The 16,981-nt window shown below is 40.4% G+C and overlaps 1 protein-coding gene and 1 long non-coding RNA gene across 4 annotated transcripts; both read right to left on the minus strand.

Moving 5' to 3' along the window:
- Positions 1-301: 301 nt before the first annotated feature.
- On the minus strand, positions 302-12,931 carry LOC136248882 (uncharacterized). Of its 2 annotated transcripts, none has more exons than XM_066040716.1 (9): positions 12,789-12,931; positions 2,545-3,282; positions 2,385-2,483; positions 2,274-2,330; positions 1,642-2,225; positions 1,349-1,582; positions 1,170-1,290; positions 744-1,018; positions 302-685 (listed from the first exon to the last, which is right to left on the minus strand). In XM_066040716.1, exons 2-9 carry the CDS (start codon positions 3,269-3,271, stop codon positions 569-571), a joined length of 2,214 nt encoding a protein of 737 aa, XP_065896788.1. In that variant the 5' UTR covers positions 3,272-3,282; positions 12,789-12,931; the 3' UTR covers positions 302-568. The 2 variants fall into 2 exon arrangements, with proteins under 2 accessions (XP_065896788.1, XP_065896787.1); XM_066040715.1 differs by lacking the exon at positions 12,789-12,931 and adding an exon at positions 3,875-5,250.
- A 1,823-nt stretch (positions 12,932-14,754) lies between these two features.
- Positions 14,755-15,685, minus strand: LOC136248887 (uncharacterized). Of its 2 annotated transcripts, none has more exons than XR_010697856.1 (2): positions 15,647-15,685; positions 14,755-15,095 (listed from the first exon to the last, which is right to left on the minus strand). It is a non-coding gene; the product is annotated as an uncharacterized lncRNA (long non-coding RNA). The 2 variants fall into 2 exon arrangements; XR_010697857.1 differs by having other exon boundaries at positions 15,610-15,685.
- Between the last annotated feature and the right edge of the window lie 1,296 nt (positions 15,686-16,981).

Raw genomic sequence — 16,981 nt, forward strand, 5'->3', positions numbered from 1 at the left:
CATGGTCATGTCAACAATTAATGAACACAATTGATGGTTACTAGGGTGTACACTGTAGTACAAACTCCTACACTTTGTTATAGCTCCAGCACAACCATCATGGAAATGGAATCTACCATCATAAATAAAAGAACTTCCTATTGGAAATTCTGCCCTTATGTTGTTTGAATTATCTCTGAAAGCTGCTCACATATGAGCATGGAATGCAAACAGAAGTATTATATGGTCAGTGTGGTCAACTTCAAACTTACCCTCCCTTAAAAGAAATTCCCTGCATGATGTAATGCATTGTTTACTACGGTTTCCATGAAAAACAATTCATAATATTGTTAAGCAAAAATATCCACTAAGGATATAAAGTACAAAAATGCAAGCAGTGTGCTTGTATAATAATACAACAGTGATTATGTACACATAATCAAAATAAGAATAAAGCTCCTACAAAAAGCATTAAGTCTTTAAATATAAAGTTCTTAATACATGTACAATTAACTTTAGAAAAGTCATAATATTCTTGAGTTTAAATATAACTTAAGCCCAAAAAAACATAAAATATTATTACAAAAGGTTACTTACTGTTACTTTTTACTATTTGAGTATCATAGTGTGACGCTAAATGAAAGCAAATACATGTACCTGAATTAAAATCTTGTAGTGAAATCTTTTCTCCTGACTTAAGGTTGTCCTACACAAAGAGAGTAAATACAACATTATTATGCATATTTATGTGATAATATAGATACCTGTTTACATATGACACTATCAGGCTCAGGTAAGGTAGTGCTGGAACACTTTTCACCAAGCTGTTTGCCAGTAGATTCAATTTGTGGCAATATTGGCAGTATCCCAGTAATCACACTTGCACCAGTTTCCTTCACCATGCATGCTGGGAGTTGGCATATTGTTCCAGGAACTGGTTGCATACAATATTGCTTCAGTGGCTGAGAACATGGCCGAGGAACTTGGTAAATGTCATCTTGAATTGTATCTTCTTGATTTGCTTGAACTGCACCATCAACTGCAAACATACAGGGAAATACAGTAAAACACAATAAGTAGATCCACTACTAGCTAGAATCCTTCCTACTGAAAGATATAATGCCATAGAGCAAACCAATGTAAAATCAGACACAAATATTTGACAGTATGCACATAATTATAGAAATCACCTCTGAACGTTTCAGTATCTTCAATGGTGCGGTACGCTAGCTCTGGCAGAAAACAACCATCCAGTGGTGATTTCATGGATGAATCTGCAGCATCAGTGGGTTCTACTGGGTCACTCTTTGCCTGTGGCAATAAAACATCTCAAGTGATAGCACTGTCATTACATATAAAATGTACTAACCTTATCCTTCTTGTACAAAGGTGGTACAAAATTATCCATACCACATGTATTTCCCAGCTGAGAAACAAACTGCATGGGGCAATTTCTAGGGTCATCAAAAGAGCCTGGATCTGATTGGGACAGCATTGCTAGAGGCTCACTGTCTTGGTCGGCAGTAAGAAAGACCATTTCAATTAAGTTTTCCTGTTGCTGTAGTTGGTGTAAAGCAACAGGATCAATATCAGCTTCACCAGTCTGCAAAATATATATTAGTGGTAATGTATTAATATGTATGCCGTAATGGACATACATACCATGTCAAAGCCTAAGGCAGTGAGCCCATCAACCAAAGCTGGTACACTGCTGTATGCAACTATAACTGGAGCATCGTTGAAGGCATGTGTTTTAGGGTGAATACCCAATTGGGTAAGTTGATACTTCCAATAGTTAATATGGTCATTAAATGCCAGCTCACGGGCATGCTGTTTATCACAAGAAGCATTTGTACTTTTCAGTGTCACTTTTATAACAACTGACTGTCCTTCTATTTTGACACTCAACTGATATTGCTGGTTGGTTAGATAGAAAAATGTATCATTCTGCTTTCTGGTTCTGGTCTGTCCTGTAGTAGGAGTATACATATTTTCTAGCCGTCTATGATTAAAATGGTCTACTCTTGGATGCCTTTGTCTTCTTGTCTCATCTTGACTTAATGGTAGCTGGGGACAACTTTCTCCAACCTCCCCAACTGCACCACAAAACTTAAACGTTTCACACTGGAAGCTATGGTGATTAAAATGATAGGGATTGCTATTGAAAGCGACTTGATCATCTAAGGAATTTTGATACGTGTTTGGGTCACTTTGATTCAAATGGTTGAAACTGACAAACTGATTACCTACATCACATCATCAATGAACAAATACTTGTCATTACAAATGCTTACCACTATCAACACCACTTGAACCTTGTAAAGCTTGGCTCTCTTGATTAAGATGGTCATCTAAAATAAGCACAAATATTGATACAGTGCAAACAGAATTGCTTGTGTACTTACCGCTGCTTGAATAATCATGGTTTTCACTACATTGACTATTAGGATGTTCAGACATGACTTGCCTTCCTTGACTCATTTGGCCAGCTTGGTCCAGCGGGTCTTGAAATAAGAAGAGAGTCAAGTTGATTATATACATCAACAGTAAGTAGCTAAATCTTACCATTTAAATTTTTTTCACTACTAGGGTCAGTAGCTGCAAATTTCTTGTCACCAGTACTTACTGGCATTACTGTAGTAAATGTTGGGGGTTGGTGGTTGAATACATCATATAAGTCTCCTTTTACAAGGAGTGAGCATATCTCTTTCAAAGACTCTTCTGAATCACTGTATTTTTTAAGCTTTGGCATGAGAAATTTAGCAATGGATTTCTTAGTCCAACCATCTTTTATACCCACAAAAGATTTTAGCTTCAAGAGGCTATCAACCAATATATCAATGGTGACATCATCAACATGGTCCGACTCATGTGCCAATGTTGAAATGTCACCATGTTTAGTGTATTCCTTAATGGCATCCATTTCATCATACGTGTCCTTATGAATAACATTGGTACCAATACCAATGCTATGCTGTCTGCTTTTCCCCTGTTCAAGTGAAGACACATCTTGTGTTCTTTTTGATTGATTATATGTTTGGTTCCCATTTTCTCTCGAGACACTAGATAACTTTTCATTGAGTTCATCTCTTTGAATACTTTCTTCAGCAGGTTTTAATTGTTTGTCATTTTCATGTTCACTGATATAGCCATTAACACTATGACTTATGGTGCCACCACATCTCGGCTCATCACTATGACTTCCAGTCATTGTTGTGAGGGAAAATTCTTCACCATTTTGACTCTTTCTACTAAGGCCATCTGATTCAAATCCATCTGGATTGTCGTCCATGTTGTTCACTCCTATATGGCACGTTATGACAATTCAACCAAGCTGATGCAATAATAGTATAGCTATATACTCTGACACAATAGAGCATTCAGTAATGGAAAGAGTAATGATAATGATCATACCTTTATTCAGTTAACTAATTCAGTTAACTACTCAGCCTCCTACATACTTGGTGAGCTACATAGCCATGATTGTGCACTAGCTAGCTATAAACTATGCCAAGCCAAATGTATAGTGCATGCTTGTTGCAGAATTATACGCTTTCCGCCTTAGCCGAAAATATGACGGCAAGCTTCACCTAGCTACTAGTGATCAAACCACTTCAGCACGTACCACTAGGCATTACTTGTTAATGTAAGGACATTTTAAAGTTGATGTCAGTTTCATTATAATTGAAAAATGCGCGTTGATCTCGCTCAACGTAGTCTCAGTCGCGCCTGCTGATGGCGCGTAAGACTATCACAAATGCTATCCCACTAGGGACCTGTAAGAAGGCTAAAGACCGTGAATACAGGGAGTGAGAAACATGTAACTGAAACGTTGAAGAGTGCAGAAAAAAATCCCACACCCACTGGTGACTTGATCACCTATGACTTCACTTACTCAGTGTTTATCTGCCCGTAGTCAGAGATATCGCGTCACGTAAGCTCACTTTTACGCCCATTTCTTTTAGACTTTTAGAAAGTCAGAAACTTGGACAAAAATGCTCGCAGAATGATTTCATCCCGGAAATCTTGTAAGTTGAGTATATGTACACAAGTAACCCTATATATCCCTTTAAAAAAAGTAGTCTCGCGTGCCAGACGGTGACGGTTTATTTGCCGCCCCCACACAGACTAGTACAGTCGATTGCACGTGCGTTTGAACATTTCGCAGTACGTGTTTGGCCTGCCTGCAAGGGATACGCAGTCACGAAAATAGAACTAAACAAGTTCTAATACCCAAAGGAAAGAATAGAAAGAGCTCCGTAAATCTTTTTCATTTCATTATAAAGTGTTATATAAAGGGAAAAAGCACAAAATACAGCTACAATACAAACTACTCTACAACTAAACTACAAGCACAATTAATTACAGCAGCGGTTTGGGGAAAGGAAAATCAGAGTCCTTACACTGCAAAGCCCAGTACCGTAAAATCATGCGGGCATTGTTCATCCATAAAGAAACTGAAAGTTGTTGTAACAAATGTTTATGAGCCTGTTTGGTTGACGCACCACTTCTGGCTGTGGTGCGTTCAGGAATGGTACGAAGGGTTTGAAGCACAAATGGTGACCAAACACCAAAAGTTTCTACAACAAGTGGGACAAAGTCACACTCCGCCTCCTCTACAGCATCTTGATGTCTCTGGTCCTTGGCTAACTCACCAGCTGCAGCAGCTACCCCAGCACAAGAAGAAAAAGAAATGTGAGAAGGCTGGGTAGTGCTACGAACAGACACATCAAAATAAGCTGGATGACCATGCTGAAAATCAGGGTGGTACACATCACCTGGGCGAGAATTATCTTCATAAGAAACACGTTGTTCCTTCAAAGCTCCTGAGTGACTCTGGGACAAAGCATGACAAACAATGTCAACTAGAGCATCATGGCGACGAATTCTCATAGGACCATGGGAGCATTCCAAAAGATGGTCACCAAATTGGTCAATGGAAGCAAGACACACACATAATGGGGAAAGTGGAAATAGAGGAATTCCGAGCCACAAACGAAGGCCAACAACAAACTCAGGGCCAGGAATAGCCAGAGCAAGGGAGACTTGAGGAATAGCTTTGAGCCATACACTGCTAGTACCAGATGAGTGAGAGAGAGCAGTAAGTCGAGCACGGTTTCGGATGTTGAAAGAAGCAAATAGTTGGTCATACTGATTTTGATCTAACAGAGCCTGTAAGTCCTGCTGGGTATAGCAGAGGGAATAAAGATATCAGATGCAAACCTTTCAAAGGTAGTAGCTAACAGCATGTTCTTCATTTGGAAACACTAGATCATGAAAGTTCTGGGATAGAAGATGAATCTTTTGGTTCACCAGTGACCTTCAAGGGATGATTTTTGCCATACGCAATGTTCAAACGCACGTGCAATCGACTGTACAGTTTTCTTTCTTTTTTTAATAATAATGATTTTTTTTTATTCCGGCCCTAATGGCACTCCCATCCTCCCCGATCTCTAGCTAGAAGTTAAACCTAATTCAATTTATAAAAGACAAAAAGCAGAAAAAGCAGCTAAATCTACAGAGCCTATATACACAGACCTACAAAAACACCGCATACGCAGTCGATTGCACGTGCGTAGTATGAACATTGTGTACTGCGTGAATCCGTCTGGCCTGCCTAAAAGATCTACACAGTCACGCAAACAGCACTAGACAAGTTCAAACTTATAAAACAAAGAATAGCAAGTGTTTCGTAACACTTCAATTACACGTGTGAACAACACGGAATGATTTTTGCCATACGTAATGTTCAAACGCACAGGCAATCGACTGTACACAAGTAACTAAACGTTTACGCTATCATCAGGGGGTACTGCTACTGCTAATTGCACGAATCTTTAAAAATTGCGTGACGCATGCGTGTATGCGCACACAAGAATTAAAAACGTTTTGTTTCACGGAACAAGTTGCTTACATTAGGAATCTTAGTGAGTCCCCGACATCAGCAACATGTTCCGTGAAACAAAATGTTCTTAAATCTTGTGTGCGCACACACGCATGCGTCACGCAATTTTTAAAGGTTCGTGCAATCAGCAGTACTGCGGTTTTCCAAGTTCTTGCAATGCAAAGCGTCATGCGCTAATATTGTGTCAGTATGCGCAGTTCTTTAACTACACCTGTAATGTTCTGAGGCTGTCGATTTGTATGCGTAGGCATGCTTGAAGTCCTGTGAGTTGGTAACCGTCACTGAAAATCCACTGTTCCACAACTGCGCACGTACATGCTTGTATAGCGCATGACGCTTTGCATTGCAAGAACTTGGAAAACTGCAGTACACGCAATTTTTAAAGATTGGTGCAATCTGCAGTATTGCTGATTGCACGAACCTTTAAAAATTGCGTGACGCATGCGTGTGTGCGCACACAAGATTTAAAAGCATTTTGCTTCACGGAACAGGCTGCTGATGTCGGGGACTAAGATTCCCAACTTAAGAAACTTGTTCCGTGAAACAAAACATTAAAGTATTTTGTGCGCATACACGCAATTTTTAAAAATTTGTGCAATCAGCAGTACTGCGTCACGCAATTTTTAAAGATTCGCGCAATCAGCAGTAGGTCATGATTTTTTAATTTTTTTTCTCCCGGACTGGATGTACTGCCCTTGCCTACCACCCCCAGCACCAAGGAGCAAGTGTGCTGGACAACTGAAAGAGGGGCAAATAAAAGTCCCTAGGGCCAGCAATATGGCCCATTTCCGGGGGAAGCATTGTTGGAACGATGAATGATGGATCGTGTTCCCCGGATGCACATTGTAGCAGAACGAAGCAATGAAAATGACAGTGTGCAGCGAATCCACGCCAGAGTGCCACTATAAGATGTTGAGCTGTGGCGAGAAAGCAAGTTGGCTAGACGACGATAGAATGTTAGTGCTTCTCCTCCCATTCCACCGGTTGTGGAAAATACTAAAGGGGTATAGGAAGCCTGTTCCACCTCCCGGACACGTTCGCCATACTCTCGCTTTTTCTGTAATTCATGACGGCGATATACAGATGGTATGCTGGAGTTACGGTAACTTGGTACATTAGGGTGAAACACCCTTACGTCAAGAAAGGCACTTTGTCGCCATCCCCAGAAACCACGTGCATGAATATCTGCCCTGGTATCATCCTGTCGGTTCGCAGACTTGGGAGTGATTACTTCACCACTGAGGAGCTGTAAGGGAGGCTCAGTAGCAACATCTGAACACACCCTTGACAATAAACCTGCCGTGATGTCACGCAAGTCATTGTGTCGCACAAACGTTAAGCCCCCATGTTGACAGACCATGGCATGGTCGATAGTAAAAGAAGCCCCACAGACACAGTGACTGGGAACATTCAGTAACTTCCATCCGTAGCGCAGATGGACAGCATCCCAGAACTCTTGTTTGTTAAGATGGAAGCCCTGCTCCTGTAATGGCAGGGCCAGTAACCAGGAAGATGCACCGGGTTCACTGTTCAAATCAACCGCCCTTTGAAGTTGGGAAGAAAGATGATCTCTTACATGCATTGCAAGTTCTTTGGAAGTTCTTCGCCGATTAAGATGAACCTGGGCCTTTACAGAACGAACATCAGTTGGCCAAACACAAACTGACTGCTTGATAATCAGATCTTTCAGGGAGGCAGTAATCAGTAGTGATACATCAAACTGAGAATCAGAAACCTTCGTGGGATTTATAAGCCCTAAACCACCAAAACGGCAAGGAAGGGAGAGCAGGTCCCATTCATCAGCAGAGCAACCAGGGTGTCCAGAAATAGAAGGAAGAAGTTGCAATCATATGGCATCCTCTAGTGGTTTTAAAAAAGAGCTTATATCCAGGACTGTTCTTATCAAATAAACCCATCATCCAATCAATCCATGAGTGAAGGCACTATAAGCAGCATGTGGACGACTGTTTGCAATCCCAGCCAAGGCAGAAACCTCAGAGACCCAGGACTGCACTTTGTCAGCCACATATTCCTCTGCGAATTCTCTTGATCCCAGCACAGCACCAAGATGTCTTTGGCCACGAGCAGTTATCTGAATGTTGGTATCAGCAAAAAGCTTTTGTGCTCGAGTGAGGTGTTCTGGCTTGACAATTAGAATAGTTTTAACAGCATTTGTAAAATAGCCATAGGCTGGGCCATAAGATGAAAGTTGCCGCCACCAAGTCAGCAGTGAAGAGAGTGAACCAACAGCACTGGCATCATCAGCAAACCAAACCTGAGATACATCAGGCACTTCAGTACGTAAACGACGAATCAAAGGAACCATAGCCAGTGCATACATGCCCATTGCAAGGGGGTCACCTTCCGTTGTGCCCTCAGTAGATGAAATTTCACCTTCACCAACAACAAAAAGACGGACTGGGGCATGATAAGTATTCTGCAGGATGGTCATAATGCGTAATAATGACCATCCTGCAGGATGGTCATGACCTACTGCGTATTCTGCAGTAGGTCATGGTGCGTAACGCGTAATGAATATTGTGCAAGCATTCACGTGAGCTGAATAGTCCCGTACAAAAAGTAGGGCGCGTTGGGGCGCGATACTTATTTCAGTTTGCTGTTTACAATGGTGGGAGTCACGATTATAAAAACGATGTCATTATGGAGTAGAGTTACAGTGATGGCGATGTGTGGTGGCCACGACTTTCATGTTAACAGTAACCGATGATTACTTGTTTATCATCAGTGATTACTTGTTGTGTGATTTATTACTTTCAACAGATAGTATGATCATGTTTAATAAAAATATTTTTATTAGTGCTTCGTAGTGGACGTGGCCTTGTCCTAGTCTCGTGCCCAGCTGGGCTCGCGCTAATGCGCAAACACCGTCTGGTGACAATCTTGGGCCCGGAAGTGCCATCCAGCCAAAATATTGGCTGGGCAATCAGACTCGGAGTTGCATAATCGCATGAATATATTGGAAGTTGATGAAAAAGCAGATTATTTAAAGCCGTTTTATTAGAAGTATTCATCTAGGTTGTTCAAGAAGTTTTGTTGTCAAGTTGTGTCTTCCGATCTCACCTTATAAAACTGAAGAGAGGTGACTCGACGTTTCACCAGTAATGAAATACTATCCTCTACCTCGTCTGCTAATAAGAGATCGCGTCTAGAAAATTGTCCTTTTCTGAGTTTTATTTTATTCCTAGCCATTTTCGAATGGTTTTCACTGTTTTAAAGCGATTATGCAACTCCTCGATTCTGATTGGCCAGCCAATATTTTGGTTGGATAGCACTTCCGGGCCCAAGAAACTCGAGCATTTTCACGCATTAGCGCGAGCCCGGACCAGTCTTGTCCTATTCTTTATTATTAATTACTAGGCAGGCAGCACAGCTGGTTTGCCTAGGATGTAAATCACAGAACACGTTACAATCAATAAGTTAAAGTATGTATGCTATATTGTGTATGTTACAGTTACTAATAATAAACAGTGCAATCCCCCGGCTACCACTCTGAACCAGGGGGAGAATAAGAATGACAACAATTGGGTGGGCAGAGGATATTGGCTGACAGACCATAGATATACTAGCCCCAGAGGTTAGTATATTTATGGACAGACTCACCCAACTTTAGATAGGCCATCTGTGTTAGGACTTTGCTAAGCACAACCTCTGATGGCACAGTGTGTGCAATGTATTAAATTGTGTCTTCAAGTTATATAGCTACTGAACTATGTGGCATCATAGATATACTAACCCCAGGTACCTGGCAGTGGCGGATCTAGGAATTTATAAAGGAGGTTTCCAGTTTAGAAGGTGGAGATATACATTGATATGAGATACGTGAAAGTCTGCACTACATTGTCTGGTTTGGCAAGGTGAGACCAAAAAAAAGTCACAGCCTATTGATATTACATAAAATACCTTAAATAACTTGCTACACGCTGCTTTAATAGCTACTGTGACTGCTCTATTAGAGTATCTCGGTCGAGGCGCACGCCACGATAATTAAAACGTTTAATTGTTATGTAATCATTTTTCAAAGGGGGTTTCCGTGGAAACCTTGAAACCTCCCTAAATCCGCCACTGCCTGGGGTTAGTATATCTATGGTGGCATGTACTGACATGGTGTGGATGTATATGCACATGCATGTTTGTGTGTGCTAGTAGTATGTGAATCTGCTGCTGCATGCCTACAACAGACTATATATGGTACATGGTATACTAGCACTGGCATAGCTATATGGCTTCAATAAGTGTGATAATCCCCTAATACCATATAAGAGTGAATGCCTCAGGAAGTGTCAGTCACATATAGTCACTTATATAATCCTACACATATATTAGAGTACTAATAACAATTTTAGAGGTCCAATGATTTAGTGGTATCTGAAGAGATATATGTGATCTGTGAGTAGTTATATCAAATAGACAGCTAGAGTTTAGAGGCAGTGATACTCATAACCTGGTAAGTCAAAATGTTGCACAATGTGCATACTGATGTGTATATACAAGGCAATAAATGTTATATTGTGCACAGAGCTGTAGCTACTAGTGGGTCAAATTTTGATAGTCAGAGGTCTTTATAATGTATGTAGCTACCCATCAAAGTTGTGATTTTAATGGTCTCATACTATGGCTATATGACAAGAAAGCACCTTTGGTGTGTGATATCTTGATTTTGTCAGTTTAAATATTTGGAATATTTTCCTTCCATCAAAATTTCCTGTTGTATGGTAACAACAATTTCCAGCTTCGCTTTTCTCCTAAACATCTTCGTGAGATTTGTATACCCTGCAAAAATAGATATAGCTATACCCACAAAAATAACCAGCTTTACGGTGTACACAGCACACTATCTATGACTGTAATCACCTGTTTAAATTATTATGTGATGGCATTCTTAGTGTGCTTTGCACACAAAAATGGTGAGCCACGCTTCGCACACAAAAACATGTCACGGTGCACACTTTGGGCCTCAAAGTGCAATGCACTGTCACGGTGCACACTTTGGGCCTCAAAGTGCAATGCACTGTGACACTGTTTTTGTGTGCAATGTAGTGTTGCTTTAGTATGGAAAATTTTAGTTTTGATTAGTTTTTGTAATCACCAACAATATATTCTGCACTTTTGGTTAATTCAGTTTAGTTTAATTTACTATAAGTAGCTGTGGGTTTTGATTAACTTAGTAAAAGTTGTTGGGGTTTAGTGGTGTTTCATGATCTTCATTATTTAACGTAGAGTGTTACTCCCTAAGCATGCATATTTAACTTTGTTAAAGAGCACAATGTGGCTTGCTTTTGACACCAAGTCACTGCTGCCAGTCTTCTGGTGTGGCCACAAATGAAGTAGTGTTGCACCGATATGCATATTTTCACATTTACCGATACCGATTTTTCACTCATTCCTGTAGCCGATATGCCGATATTTACCGATATTCTTCTATTCTATAGGTCAGAGGAGAAGGAGCAAAAATCATCTAAAGTTTATGTGTGTGTATAACATTAATTGCAATAATTTAATTACTTGCGTGGGCGGCCGATTCTACAATGTTTGCTACCAGTGTGCCACTAACCCCTTACATGGAAATGAAAGCCAAGTAGTTATAAAACACCTAAGTCAGCTTCTCAAACAGAGTTTTGGTGGGATTCCAGACCTTTTCCAAATAGTGATTGGTTAATTGCGTGGGCGGCCGATAAATATACACAGCCTATTATAGCCTTGCAGCCACACTATTCACAGATAAACAAGCCTAAATAGTTATAAACAGGTACAGCAAATAAATGTTTACCGCTTACCACTGCATTCACTGCTTTCTTTTAATACTGTCATGTGTTTATTACTGTCGTTAATGATTGATTGTGGGTTTAGGTTATCGGCAAATAATTTCCTCTTCGTAGCCGATACCGATACTTGCAAAATCACCTTATATTGGCTGTTACCGATTATTCAACCGATTATCGGTGCAACTCTAAAATGAAGCACAAGTTTATGTAAGTAGATAATATAATAAACGGTAGTTGTTGTTCTTTGCAGTCAAAGTTTTCATTCACTTGCATGTTTATTTTAGTTTTGATTAGTTTTCACAGGAAGGAAAGCTACATTTCAAGTATTCGGAAATCCCCAGTAAATGTACAGAAATTCCATGTTTCCGTACATTTTGAGTTTTCATGAAATTTGCACATTTCCTTGACATTTCCTGATAGCAGGATTGATGGTATTTCTTGACATTTCCTAATGCAGGATAGATGAAATCTACTGACATTTCTGAAACACAGGAAAGATTAAAGTTTCATAAATATCTTGACATTTCCTGCACTCAGGATAGGTGGTGTCAAAATGCAAATTTCCTGTCTAGTAAATGTCATGTGTCAACACATTTCCTAAACACAGTATTGATGGGGGACAGTATGGTGCCAGTGTGCATTACCCTCTCTACCAGTTCAGGACACATGACATTTCATGACACTTCCTAAATGGCAAGGAACACCGACAGTGTTGGTATCTACCAGTTCAGGACACATGACATTTCATGACACTTCCTAAATGGCAAGGAACACCGACAGTGTTGGTACAATACAACTAGCTAGTTTACCTACTTTAATAGAGTTTGCAAAATGTATAAGAAACCTATATTACCAAGGTATTATTTCATTGTGGGTTTGGGTTATCACATTTCCTGTTAATGTAAGAAATGTCCAGTAAATATGATATTTCTTGAAATTTACATGACGTGTCCTTGGCCTCTATAATGTACCGTTTATATCAAGACTCACAGTAGTGAGTCGCGCGGCCAGTAAAGCAGAAACACGCGCCGCAGACAATAAATGACGCGACCACTACGTGAGGATTTTACAAGAAGGAACGTTGTCAAATTCGGCCTTCCTGTAATCCACCCGTCACTTACGCTATCCCTCTGAAACTCTGGAGTTGAACTCATCATGTCACTAGTAACTACCACACAAGCAGTGAAGCAAATCCATGCCGATTGTTTCGTGATCGAGCCATCATCGAGGTTGCCGACATCAAAGGGGAAGTTTCATTTTTTTTAATCGCATGCGGTTAGACGCAACCGCAGGTGTATGCCTTGCGTTCCTTTGTGCATTCCGAACATTCATCGCCCTGTTATCGCTTCAGTATTCACTCAATCACCTCAAGATTCACATCATCGATTTCACCATACATGATTACCCTACAGTCGTGATTTCAGCATCAAACGAAGTTTCAGTCGTCCTCAGTCGACCTAGAGGCCAAATACAAATCCCAGATTGTTGTTTTCCGCAATACTCGCTTGGCATGTAGGGCAATGTGTCTTTAAACTGTTCTGAAAGTTTCGTTCAGATTGAAACATTTGTTTTCGAGAATGGCTAGTTTGAAATTTGAATTTAGTCGCCCCCACGTCATTTGCTCTCTAAGAATTTTACTCGGAATTTAAAGAATGACGCAGAGCACAACTGCGGTCACTGGGTATTGATGAACTGGCGCTCTATGTAGTTAATCAGTACATATAGCCACCAAGAAGTGTGCTGCCATACAGAGGCATAGCTAAGGGGGGGCAAGGGGGGGCATTTGCCCCCCCATCACTAAATGATTTTTTTAAAACCTTCGTCACAAGTTTACCAGTATTAAACCGACACGCAAATGCCTGTAAATTATGTACACTACTACGCGGTATCACCAGGGGTTGTTAGTGAATGCGCACACACAACATTCAACTCGCTAGTGAATCCATCGAACGAAAATATTAGAGACATACTTCTATATTTAGCCTAGATTACTCGCGTGATAGAACATTTTTGAATCTAAAAAGAGTGACCCGTTTCTCCTCGGCAGGAGTCACAACTCACAAGTGACAAAGGAGACCAGATGAGGCTATGAACCTACTGCCTACGAGGTGATAAAGCGTTAGCTAAATAAATGTACCATTATCGAGTCGATCACACTGGACCTTTGTACGTACGGCAGTGCAGTCTGTTTTTACTTTGTCAGTCAGTCAGGTGGATCAGTCAAGCTTACAAGTTCTGCTAGCAAGACAGGTGGGATTTCATGCAATACATGGCATTTGAATTTCGCCGAGTGAAGTAAATGAATACGTCATCCTGTCAGCAGTGTGCTAGAACTGCAGCACAGGCTGTGGCTAACGTTTGTAATTGCACTAAAGTATTAGCTCTACCGGACTGTGGATGAATTTGTTGGAGTACAGTTGTGGCACGTGCGATGATGCTCGACGAATGTAGCTACCTCGATTAGAAGTAGTCTGGCGCCGCCCGCCCCTTCGCATAAAGTAAGGGTCTGCAGATACTAAATCATTTCTAGCGCCCAGATTCGGCGCTAGCCAATTAGTGCATGCCAATGACGTTCACACAGAAATCGCCTTGGCAACACAATGCTTTTGTTCGAATTGAAGTGCAATTATCTGACGTAACAAGCATTACGTGCGCTGTCTAATTGAATTCCTTTTGAAATGATTAGGTATTTGTATTTCACCAGACCCTTACTTTTTGCGAAGGGGCGGGCGGCGCCAGACTAGATTGGAAGCAGTCAGTACTGAAATAGTTACGTAGCTAGTTATTTAAGCTGTAATAATACAACACCGTATGTTGGCTAGCCCACCATTGGGTTATTAGCCTTTTTTGCAATCATGAATGATTTTGAATGTTTCGTGGGGGCATGCCTGCCCCTCCATCACCTTCTGGCTAGCTACGCCCCTGCTGCCATAGATTATAGTCCATAGATATAATCTATGGTGCTGCATACCATCCTTAATTCGTTTTGAAATTAGTCCTCTAAGGGCGCGGCTTAAAGAATGACACAAGAGTACAACTGCGATTACCAGTTGTTGATACAAGCTGTGAGTAATTAGCACATGTAGCTAGCTTAAAAGGAAGTGTGCAAAATCGCCTAATACAATTGTCACCATGCATTATTGCATTTTATAGCACCCCCACACAAAATTACGCATATAATTACAACATACAGAGGAGACACATGAATACCAAACACTTTTCACAACAATAATGTAAGAATTGTACAATAATGACTGTAATATAACTGCTATGCAAATGTTTTCCAGTGGCCCACCATGGTAGCAAGTCTCACATGACGGCATGTATATTCATCCAAACACAATGGGAGTAACGAGTAAGTATGATGACAACAAGTTGGTATGACTCCATTTGTAGAATCCAGATGAGTGGGTGTGGCTCCAGTATGTCTAAACAGTTAACAAACATTCCTGTTATAAATACGTGCTAGAGTTGCAATATAATAGTATAGTATTTAAATGCAATAATACATAGTCTCCATTGCATCACTATCAAACGACACTAAGTGGAGGATATTGTTGCATCTCTAGTATGTACACTCTATCAGTACAACCTATCTTAATGGCCACTAGTATAGAAAGACAACCACTCTTGAAAAGCCAATTCCAATTGAGAATTTATACACTGTTACCTGCTGAATGAGTGAAGGTGGCAATAAACAAGTTCCACCGTAATTTATACACGTGATCTGATCCTATATATTCTGTCAGTGGATGAGATCCACTTGGCCAGGACAAAATGTGACTCAAGTGCCCTGGATGATCCATACTCAACCAACTTATGACCCAGTGGCACAATGGAACTGATTATTTATAGAGAATACAATTATATTTATTTCTAAGATGTGTGGATGTGTAGACACATTACAACACATTACATGTACATACAAGACATGCTACGTACTGTTTTAGCATTTCAAGTCACCACATTATACACGTACCAGTCAACAATGCTTCATAGTGCCCATCAGTAAACCAGAAGAAAAGTTACGAAAAATAAAAATTCACATAAGTACAATGAAACCTCATTAATATGGCAGGCTGTGGGACCAAAAAATTTGGCCTGAATAACAAGGTGGCTTTATTAATGAGGTCATAAGTAATGCTTAGCTATATTTGGGACCTACTAGAGGTGGCCAATATAATGAGGTGGTCTTATTAAAGAGGTGGCCACTAAGTGAGGTTTCACTGTACATATAGTTCACAATATTAATGGTTAACAATATACACTGAAACTTGCAGGTCACTCTTGTGGAAGATTGCTCTCTACACAAAATGACACATTCAGAGATTGTATTTAGATGGATGATGCAGTAACGCATTGTGACTTCAATACTCGTGATGTGTCACTGCTAGGCAGCAACCATATACACGGCACTGCCACATCGCACTTGCTCGCACACACAATTTTGCTAAAGATTTTACAAATTGATAATTAAGGGGTGTGGCAACTAGCTGTTTCGCTCGCAAGACTGTGTGGCAGCTATTTCCCTTCTGTACAAGTGGCCACCAAGACAGGTCCACTGTGGATGAAAGCCAGGCATTAGATATTTGGTATTTCATGTGTTGAAGACATTCCAGGGCTTCTGGTAGTCTCAAATCTCACCACAGTTTAACTCAGGCAGTGTTGTGGTCACCACTAAACTATACTGGAATGCTGTGTTATGTTCATCTTATGCTTGGCTACTATATTGTAGAACTGAAATGGATACTCTGAAAAATATATCCTATGGATAATGACTTCATCACTTTCTTCATCAGGACCAATAGTGAAACTTTTTACACTTGGGGCTGACAGTCAACTGCCTATGTCTGAAGCAGTGCTTTTGGTGCTCTAACAGATTGGCTGCCCCCTTGCTGCCAGCACTCACTGTCTCATACGCTGTCATACACTAAATCCATCTCTATAGCCAGTTAGAACAGCATGCTTCTTACCTTTTTTTAAGGCCGCATAACGCAGCTACCTCTTTAAAAGGCAAGGTTAGAAAATTTTGTCCCTACGGCCTGAATAATGACCAGTTTTCACTGTACTATTAGTGATTAGTGATCATCGGGGATTATTTATTAAGATACTAAGATATACAAACGCTACAACCTCTAAATATAGCAGTAAATTTTTTACCCTGGTCCAATGTCTGGTAATAATCGTGACTTCGTGAGAGACTCTACTGTGACAAATACATGTTTATCATGATATGTGCTAATCGCCTTTTTACAATTAAGTTTTACAACACAAATACATGTATAGTTAAACTCACCAATTGCGACTAAATCCC

This window comes from Dysidea avara, chromosome 3, assembly GCF_963678975.1.
Source record: "Dysidea avara chromosome 3, odDysAvar1.4, whole genome shotgun sequence".
Classification (NCBI taxonomy): domain Eukaryota; kingdom Metazoa; phylum Porifera; class Demospongiae; order Dictyoceratida; family Dysideidae; genus Dysidea; species Dysidea avara.